This window comes from Piliocolobus tephrosceles, unplaced genomic scaffold (genome assembly GCF_002776525.5).
Source record: "Piliocolobus tephrosceles isolate RC106 unplaced genomic scaffold, ASM277652v3 unscaffolded_20156, whole genome shotgun sequence".
Lineage (NCBI taxonomy): Eukaryota > Metazoa > Chordata > Mammalia > Primates > Cercopithecidae > Piliocolobus > Piliocolobus tephrosceles.
In genome coordinates, this window is record NW_022302262.1 from 1,388 (window position 1) to 11,786 (window position 10,399).

The following is a 10,399-nucleotide window of genomic DNA, read 5'->3' on the forward strand; positions in this document are numbered from 1 at the left end:
GGTGGTCCTTTTCTGGGTTCTCTACTATTTGCCAGTGTGCCCCTTGTTCCTGGGTGGCCTGAGCAGCTCTCTGCCCCCCGAGACACTGCCCTTCTGCCAGGCTGAGGGTACATCTCCTCTTTCAGCAGCTGCATCAGACCGTAGGCCGTAACGAAGGTGGGCCTGAAGCCCCCTGTCTGTCAGCGGCTGCGTGGGACCGTGGGCCGTAACGAAGACGGGCCTGAAGCCCCTGCAAGTGGGAGGGGCGGCTCCACGCATGGCTTGTGCACAGATGAGTGAGACCCTCACACGCTTTCACCAACGGCCAGCATATTCCAAGTTGCACAGACAGAGCACACTTGGGAATATAATCCAGTGTATATTACAGATGGAGGTTCAAGTTTTCCGGAAAAGAGTCAACTTGTGGTCAGGCACCTGCGTGTGCTGAATCCCCACCACAGTGCTGGGTGTGAAACATAGAATTCCCATTTTACAGACGAGGAAGCTGTAGCTTAGAGAGGTTAGTGACTAGGTCCGTGTCGTACAGGTTTGGTAAACTCCAAGCCTCATTTTCCTTACCTGTAAGATGAAGATAACAACCGTTGTCCACTTTGCAGGGGAGCTGGGGCACCGACCCCTCAGATTCCCTCCAGCGCGCGCACGTGCACACACACTTGCTGAGGGCTGTGTCCACAGACCCCACGAAGAGGGCAGAGTCATCCAGAGAGCCCAGGTGCTGATTTTCGGGCCCTTGTTCTCTCCCCATAGAGGGCCATCCGCGTACGCAGCCACTCCATGGAGACCATGGTGGGCGGCCAGAAGAAGTCGCATAGTGGGGGCATCCCTGGCAGCCTCAGCGGGGGCATCTCCCACAACAGCATGGAGGTCACCAAGACCACCTTCTCGGTGAGTGCTGACAGGCCCTGGGGCAGAAGTGGGTGCCAGGGAGGCACCCCTAGACCTATGGAGGAAGAGTGCCCTCACCCAGGCTTGGGCAGGTGACTTGATCAGGGCAAGCTGGGTGATGGAGGGAAACTGAGGCTGCTTGGGGATGACCCTGACCCCTGACCTGAAAATAGTCCTTTGGAGCCTCCATCCCAGACAGCACCTGGGGTTGGCCCAGGTGGCGCTAGAAGCCATCCTGTCCTGTTCTCTTGAGTTTCCTTGACAGCTAGACGTCCTCCTCAGGGCCAGCCCTGCAGTATCATCCTGGGGTGTGTTTCGCTGCCCAGGGGCTTGGGACCCGTGACTGTGAGAGGGGTGTCCTTGCTTTGTTATGATTAATGGCAGCAGTAGCCACCCCAGCTTACTGTGCACCAGGCACTGAGCTGAGTAACCTATTGACACAATCTTACCTGCTTCCCATAGCAGTGGCCCGAGGTGGGTGCCGACGTGTTCTTCTGTTCCCGTTTGAGGAAAAGGAGGCCCGCCGGGGTTAAGTAACTTGCTAGAGGCCACTCAGCTAAGCTTAAGAGCTGGGATTTGAGGCCAGGCACGGTGGCTCACGCCTGTCATCCCAGCACGTTGGGAGGCCGAGGTGGGTGAATCACAAGGTCAGGAGTTCAAGACCAGCCTGGCCAACATGGTGAAACCCCGTCTTTATTAAAAATACAAAAATTAGCAGGGTGTGGTGGCGGGCGCCTGTAATCCCAGCCACTCGGGAGGCCGAGGCAGGAGAATCACTTGAATCCGGGAGGTGGAAATTGCAGTGAGCTGAGATCGCGCCACTGTACTCCAGCCTGGGCGACAGCGAGACTCTGTCTCAACAAAACAAAACACAAAATCAACTGGAATTTGAATGTAAATCTGCTGGATCCAAAGTCTATGCTCTTCATCACCATGTGTATAGTTCCCAGGGAAAGGGTCCTGCCGGCCTGTGAGTTTGGGCCTGAATGACTCGCACCAGGGGCTGGGGAGGGGAGGGAATCACATAGTTGAGCCTTGCGTAAAGCAAAGGGGGCTGGGCACGGTGGCTCACACCTGAAATCCCAGCACTTTCGGAGGCTGAGGAGGGCGGGTCCCTTGAGTCCAGGAATTCGAGACCGGCCTGGGGAACAAAGTGAGACCCCATCTCTGCAAAAAAATGCAAACATTTTCCGAGTATGGTGGCACACACCTGTAGTCTTAGCTACTTGGGAGGCTGAGGTGAGAGCATCACCTGTGCCTGGGGAGGTCGAGGCTCTAGTGAGCCGTCATTGGGCCACTGCACTCCAGCCTGGGTGTCAGAGTGAGACCCTGTCTCAAAATCTAAGAACTAAAGCAAAGTGGCTTTGGATTTGTATAGACTAGGATTTTCCTTTCTTTTTCTTCAAAATAGCAGAACCTACTCACCATGGTACTAATTATGAGTATTATAAATGGCCTCGCATAATTAATTTAATTGACTAAATATTTTCCTAGCTATTATCTTGTTCCCCCTTGAAGGTGCATGGTGCAAGCAGAGCAGGGCCTTATCTCCGTCCTGTGGATGAGGAGACTCAGGTCGGGTCTAACCACTCTCCTGAGGTTCCGTAACATGTGCATGGCTGGAGCTGGGCCCTGAGTTGGAGGCTTGGTGGCCTCTAAAGATTGGTTCCGGGCTCCCGTCTGCGCTCCTCAAACTCCTACCTCTCATTGTCCGCTGTGAGGCTGGGCAGCTGTCCAAAGCAGAAGGTGTCTCGGCTGCCCCCCGTCACCTGTTGGTGCCTGTGGCCCCGGCTCGGCAGCTCTCAGCCTGTCTTGTTATTGGATCACCTGCGTGGCTCCATTTGTTTGTGAGGAATGAAGGAGAGTCAGGAGTCCTCACCCTGCCAGTGATTTGCTGGATGACCTTGATGAAATCTCACTCTCTGGTCTTCAGCTTCCTCGCTGGTAAAATGAGAGATTGAACCAGGTCCCTCCAGGGCCTCCCTGGCTTTATGCTTCTCAGTCTGTGTCCCCCCGGAATTGTTCCGACCTCCTCAGTATGGTGGGCCTAGCCCTGTGTTCCTCCACCAGAATTATTCCAACCTTCTCAATATGGTGGGCCTGGCCCTGTGTCCTCCAACAGTTGTGGTCTTTGGTGGATCATGACCTGGGACCACGAGGTTTGACTTATTACATAGATCTCAACCTTCCTGACTGCCTTGCTATTTTCTGGGGTCTCTTCCAGACCAGGAGCCATTTGTAGACCAGGGAGGGGGATGAGGGGATAGGAGAATGGTGTTTGGGCTGAGGGCATTCATTTTGGCGATTTCATCGGCAGCCTCCAGTGGTGGCGGCGACGGCGAAGAACCAGTCACGGAGTCCCATCAAGCGACGGTCGGGACTCTTCCCCCGCCTGCACACGGGCTCAGAAGGCCAGGGAGACAACCGGGCACGATGGTAACTGTTGGGAAATCCCTACCCCAGGCTGACTTGTGGGGTCTGTCAACCCCTTCCACTGCTACAGCTGTTCTGTGCCCTACCTTGCAGGGAGGAGCTTTGCTCAGCTTTGGGAGATGGCCCTGCCTTCAGGCACCTGTGTGTCCCCTGTCACTCACTCAGCTCTTTATCCAAAGAGGCTGACTTGGCCAGTCTTTGCATGGGACTTTCCAAAGTTACTCTTGCAGCATTTTGACCCAGGCTAGAAACATTGCTTGGGTTCTTATTTCTTTGCCTCCTTTTTCAACACTCACTCAAATGGCCTGTCTTATGGGAGCCTTGCCTGATTCTGCCAGGCAGAGTTAATTACATCTTCCTTTGGGCTTCTAAAACATTCTGTGCTTTTTTCTTTTTAAGCAACTCATATATTACATTACATTGAACCTGTTCTTGGTAATTGTCTTTCTGATTCTTTTAAAAAAATGAACACACAGTACTTGTACATATTTTTGGGGTACGTGTGATATTTTGATAAAATGCATAATGATCAAATCAAGGTAATCGAAATATCCATGATCTCAAACATTTATCTTTTGAGTTGGGAATATTCAAATTATTTTCTAGCTATTTTGGACTATGTAATACATTATTATCAACTATACTCATTGTATTGTACCATTGCACACTAGATCTTATTTCTTCTATCTAACTGTTTTTTTGTACCCCTTAACCAACCTCTCTTCATCCTGCCCTTCCCTGCCCCTTCCCAACCTCTGGTGACACTTGTCAACTTTCTCCACGAGATTCACTTTTTTAGCTCCTACATATGAGGGAGAACATGAGATATTTGTCTTTTTTTTTTTTTTTTCCCCTGAGACAGAGTCTCTGTTGCCCAGGCTGGAGTGCAGTGGCACCATCTTGGCTCACTGCAACCTCTGCCTCCTGGGTTCAAGCAGTTCTTCTGTTTCAGCCTCCCTGAGTAGCTGGAACTACAGGTGCATGCAACCATGTCGGCTAATTTTTGTAATTTTGGTAGAGACAGGGTTTCACAATGTTGGCCAGGCTGGTCTCCAACTGCTGACCTCAAGTGATCCACCTGCCTTGGCCTCCCAAAGTGTTGGGATTACAGGCGTGAGCCACCATGCCTGGCCATGGTATTTGTCTTTTTGTGTCTGGCTTTCACTTAACATAATGACCTCCAGTTCCACCCATGTTGCTGCAAATGACAGGATTACATCTTTTCCACAGGTGAATAATATCCATTGTGTATATACAAAACATCTTCTTTATCTACTTATCTGTTGATGGACACTGAGGTTGATTCTGTACCTTGGCTATTGTGAGTAATGCTGCAATAAACATGGGAGTGCAGACATCTCTTCCATATACTGATTTCCTTTCTTTTGGATCTATTTACCCTGCAGTGGGATTGCTAGATCATATGGTAGCTCTCGTTTTAGTGTTTTCAGGAACCTCCATACTGTTGTCCATAGTGGTAAGCTAATTTACATATCCACCAACACTGTGGGTGCATTTCCCTTTCTCTGCATCCTCACCAGCATTTGCAGTTGCCTGTCTTTTTGATAAAAGCCATTTTAACTGGGGTGAGATGGTAGCTTATTGTGGTTCCTGTGGTGGGGGCAGATGTCACAGACTCTAAATTATTAAAGACAAATAATAACAGATGTCAGGATATGGAGAAATGGGAACCCTTGTTCATTGCTGGTGGGAATGTAAAATAATGCAACTACTTTGGAAAACAGTCTGGCAGTTCCTTAGAAGGTTAAACATAGAGTTATCATGTGACCAAGCAATTCCGCTCCTCAGTATATACCCAAGAGAGTTGAGAACGGTTGTCCGTGAAAAAAAGTTTGCATTTCCTTGATAATTAGTGATGTTGAATGTTTTTTGATATACCTACTCGCTATTTGCATGTCTTCTTTTGAGAAATTTCTATTCATGTTTCTTGCCCTTTAAAAAGCATGTTATTTGTGTTTTTGCTATTGATGTTTTTGAGTTCCTCATATAGTCAGGTTATTAATCTATAGTCACCCATCAACCAGTCAGGTTATTGGATGGATAGTTTGCAGATATTTCCTCCCATTCTGCAGATTGGCTCTTTACTTGGTTGTTTCCTTTGCTGTGCAGAAGCTTTTTAACTCGATGTAATCCCATTTGTCTATTTCTGCTTTTGTTGTCTGTGCTTTTGAGGTCTCATCTAAAAAGTTTTTGCCCAGACAGATCAACATCCTAAAGCGTTTCCCCAATGTTTTCTTCTAGGAGTTTCTTTGTTTCATGCCTTAGATTTAATCCATTTTGATTTGATTTTTATGTATGGTGAGAGAAAAGGGTCTGGTTTTATTCTTTTGCATATGGTTATCCAGTTTTACCAGCACCACTTACTGAAGAGACTGTCCTTTCCCGATGTATATTCTCAGCACCTTTGTTGAACATGAAATGATCATGTGGTTTTTGTTCTGTATGGTTAATGTGATGTATCACATTTGTTGATTTGTGGATGTTGAACCATCCTTGCATCCCTGGAACGAATCCCATGGTGAACTGATCATGGTGAATGATCTTTTCGATGCATTGATGAATTCTGTTTGATAATATTTTGTTGAGGATTTTTGCATCTGTGTTTATCAGGAATATTGACCTTTTTGTTGTATCCTTGTCTGGTTTTAATGTCTTCTGATTCTTTAATTGGTGAGCCCATTTGTTCTTTATTTCAGCAACCAACATTTCTTGAGTGGCTGCCATGTGCTGGGCACAGTGCTGAGTGCTCAGACAAGTGCTACAAAACATATAAGCCTGACCTCCAGAAGTTCACAGTCTTGTAAGGGAAAGGGCAGCATTTGGTTGACTTCCAAATTCCCAAGTTGTCTGCCTCTGCCCTGGGTGGTGGCACCATGTTCTGAAGTAGGGCTTGCAGGACAAGAGACAGGGTTATGGAGAAGGATGAAAAGCTCTGTTTGAAACCTGTGCATGGGAGATTTTGTGAACCAACAGTAGAGATGTCCAGGGAGTGGTCAGAGTTATAGGTTTTTTAAAATTTTATTTTACTTTTTTAAAAATTATTATACTTTAAGTTCTGGGATACATGTGCAGAACGTGCAGGTTTGTTACATAGGTATACATGTGCCATGGTGGTTTGCTGCACCCATCAACCAGTCATCTAGGTTTTAAGCCCTCCATGCATTAGGTATTTGTCCTAATGCTCTCCCTCCCCTACCCCCAACTCCCCAACAGGCCCTGGTGTGTGATGCTCCCCTCCCTGTGTCCATGTGTTCTCACTGTTCAACTCCCACTTATGAGTAAGAACATGCGGTGTTTGGTTTTCTGTTCCTGTGTTAGTTTGCTGAGGATGATGGTTTTCAGCTTCATCTGTGTCTCTGCAAAGGACATGAATGCATTCATTTTTATGGCTGCATAGTATTCCATGGTATATGAGAGACCTTAACTAGAGAAGGAGAGTTGGGAGCCAGTAGGGTAGAGGTACTGATTAACGATGGCTTAATTAATATGACCACCAGAGAGGCTGAGTAGAGTACCACATTTAAGGGCAGAAGGGAAGGTGGTGAAGGGAGTACCACATTAAGGGAGAAGGGAAGGTGGTGAAGCTGACTGGGAAGGAAAGATGAGAGAAGAGGAGGAGGAGATGGAGTCTCTGAAGCCAGAGGAGGAGAAATTCCAGGAAGGAAGGACATCTGTGTCAGACACACAGAGAAGTCCAGCACAGTGAGCCAAACCCCTGGACAGATTGATAGGAGGTTATTAGCAGCCTCATCAAAAGTGCATTGAGACACCACACCTCTAGGATAGCTTTAATCAAAACGACAAGTAGTAACAGAAGTCAGAGAGGATATGGAGAAATGGAAACCCTTGTTCATTGCTGGTGGGAATGTAAAATAGTGCAACTACTTTGGAAAACAGTCTGGCAGTTCCTTAGAAGGTTAAACATAGAGTTAACATATGACCAAGCAATTCCGCTCCTAGGTGTATACCCAAGAGAGTTGAGAACAGTGGGCCATGAAAAAAAGGAGTCCACGAGTACAACTAGACACAGATACTCATGGCAGCACTACTCGTCATAGCCTAAAGTAGAAACAGCCCAAATATCCATCATCTGAGGAATGGATAAACAAAACACCATCTATCCATAAAATGGAATATTATTGCAGTAAAAAGGAATAAAGTCCTGATACAAGCTACAACATAGACAGACCTTGAAAACATTATGTTTTAACATTTCAGTTTCAATGTTAACATTTCAATGTTAAGTTTAAGAAGCCAGACAAAAAGACCATAACATATTATATGAGTCTATTTACATGAATGTCCAGAAGAGTTCAATCTACAGTGATGGCTTAGGGATTGGGTGGGAGTTTTGGGGAGAAGACTAGGGAGTGATTACAAATGGGTCCAGTGTTTCCTTTAGGGGACCAAAAGGGTTCCAAAATCAGATGGTGGTGGTAGTTGCACAACTCTGAGTATATTAAAAGCCATTGCGTTTTATGTATACTTTAAATAGGTGAATTCTGCGGTATGTAGATTCTGTCTCAACAACTCTATTATTTAAAAAGTTCTTTGACGGTGGTTCATGCCTGTAATCTCAGCAATCTGGGAGGCTGAGGTGGGCAGATCACTTGAGGTCAGGCGTTTGAGACCAGCGTGGCCAATGCAGTGAAACCCCGTCTCTATTAAAAATACAGAAATTAGCTGGGCATGGTGGTACGCACCTGTAATCCCAGCTACTTGGGAGGCTGAGGCAGGAGAATCGCTTGAACCCGGGAGGCGGAGGTTGCAGTGAGCCAAGATCACACCACTGCACTCCAGCCTGGGCGATAGGGCGAGACTTGGTCTCAAAAAAAAGTGCATTGAGGACATGGCCATCCTGTCCCCAACAGCCAGTGCGGGGGCACTGTGGGCACTGCCCATGGTCTTCGTTAGGCTGCAGAACAAGGATATTCTTGGCTGAGAGTCCCCATTGCTTCCCAGCTCCCAGGGCAGCTTCCTCATATGGGTCCAGGAACTTGTATTCTAGTCTATATGAAGGGCGGCTCCCCGGAACCTCCCAGGAGTCCATGTGTATTGGGTGGTTCCTGCGGTGGGGGTGGATGTCATAGACTCCACCATATTCCCCGCTCCATTCCCCACGGGGCCCTCTCTTGACCCTTAACTCTGCCAGGTGTGATGGCCAGCTTGGGTGAGAGAGATCTGGGCTACAGGCTGTCAAGCCAGGACTCCAGCTTGGCAGCTCTGGACTTCACCGTGAACCTAGAACAGTCCCTGTTGTAGGGACCAGGAAACCCTGTAGTGTCTGCCGTCTCTGGGGGGCTCAGGTGGGAAAGGACATCCTGGCGGTGATGCTTGGTGGGGGTGCTCTGACCCACAGCCCCCACCGTGCTGAGAGCTGGCTGGCAGAGGGGTCTGCCTGGGGCTGGGGATGGGGTGGGAGTTGAGGGCTGTCTCCACGGCCTCACTCCTCATTTCCATTCCCTCAGTGACAGCACATCCAGCGCACCCAAGACCCCAGATGGTGGACACTCCTCTCAGGAGATAAAGTCTGAGACCTCATCCAATCCCAGCTCTCCGGAAATCTGCCCCAACAAGGAGAAGTAAGAGAGTGAGGGTGAGGGAAAGGCTGGCTTCGACCACGTGGAGCCCTGGAACACGCTCTCTGCCTCTTGGCCAGCTGAGAGTGACCATCTCCTCCTGCCTCTGGAACACAAAGGCCGACGGGTGGGGGCGTGGGGAGCCGCCAGAGGACAGATTCAGATCGGTCCCGGGCAGGACCCTGGGGGTGGAGGGCTCTCGCCTGTGACCCACGCTGGCCTCGCTTCCTGTTCCCTGCAGGCCCTTCATGAAATTGAAGGAGAACGGCCGCGCCATCTCCCGCTCCTCCTCCAGCACCAGCAGCGTCAGCAGCACCGCAGGGGAGGGCGAGGCCATGGAGGAGGGCGACAGTGGGGTAGGTGTGCTCCGTCCACCCTTGGGCAGGCACTCTGGGGCGTCCGCCAGCCACCTTCCTTGCGTTAGAACAGCACTGTGGATCGAAGCCCACTTCGGTCTTTGCAGAGGAAAGGGGAAAAATGGAAACGAGAGGCGGGCTCTTCAGCCATGATCACCCCCTGGGCGCAGTGGGTGAGGGGACGTCTCTCTTGGAGTGACATAGCAGCAGCAGAGGGTAGGGGCCAGACCCGATGGCGCCCCTGCCTTGGGGTTACTGGCTGGAGTGGTGAGTGGTCAGTGCTCCAGGGGGCTGGCTCAAAGGTCCTTCTTGGAGCAGGAGAGCTTGGAACCAGGGTCGAAGTCAGCAGGAAAGAAAGAGCAGGCCCAAGTGGGGAGTGGGAGGCAGCGGCTGTCCTGGGCTTGTGTGGGCTGTCTCAGGCCTGTGTGGGCGCGGCTGCCGAGGGTGGGCTGGCCTTGCTCACCCGGCCTCTCTCCTCAGAGCAGCCAGCCGTCCACAACGTCACCCTTCAAGCAGGAGGTGTTTGTCTACAGCCCGTCCCCGAGCAGCGAGAGCCCCAGCCTGGGGGCAGCGGCCACCCCGATCATCATGGGCAGGAGTCCCACAGGTCAGTGGCGTCTGGTGGGGTGTGCGACGTCGCCAGGAGGGCAGGCTGTGCCCTGTCCACTGTTGGTAGGGCCCCAGCCATGCTGCACTGGCCAGTTTCTGCTCCTCCCCCGACTGTGAGGCCCTCCGTGCTGTGAGCCTGCCTCATCTGTTCATCAGTTTTTGTTTTTGTTTTTTTGTTTTTTTTGAGACGGAGTCTCGCTCTGTCGCCCAGGCTGGAGCGCAGTGGTACAATCTCGGCTCGCTGCAAGCTCCGCTTCCCGGGTTCACGCCATTCTCCTGCCTCAGCCTCCCGAGTAGCTGGGACTACAGGCGCCGCCACCACGCCCGGCTAGTTTTTTTTTTTCCTGTATTTTTAGTAGAGATGGGGTTTCACCGTGTTAGCCAGGATGGTCTCGATCTCCTGACCTCGTGATCCGCCCGTCTCGGCCTCCCAAAGTGCTGGGATTACAGGCTTGAGCCACCGCGCCCGGCCTGTTCATCAGTTTTAAGAGGCCTAAGTTCCTAACGTCTCCATAC

The 10,399-nt window shown here is 50.1% G+C and overlaps 1 protein-coding gene across 1 annotated transcript; it reads left to right on the forward strand.

Annotated features, from left to right (window-relative positions):
• Positions 1-747: 747 nt before the first annotated feature.
• LOC113221085 (rap1 GTPase-activating protein 2-like) lies at positions 748-10,088 on the forward strand (the record flags this gene model as incomplete). Its single annotated transcript, XM_026450451.1, has 5 exons — positions 748-885; positions 3,203-3,321; positions 8,808-8,921; positions 9,160-9,274; positions 9,755-10,088. Coding segments are annotated over 5 exons (732 nt in total), but the record flags the coding sequence as incomplete, so codon positions are not given.
• Positions 10,089-10,399: the final 311 nt, after the last annotated feature.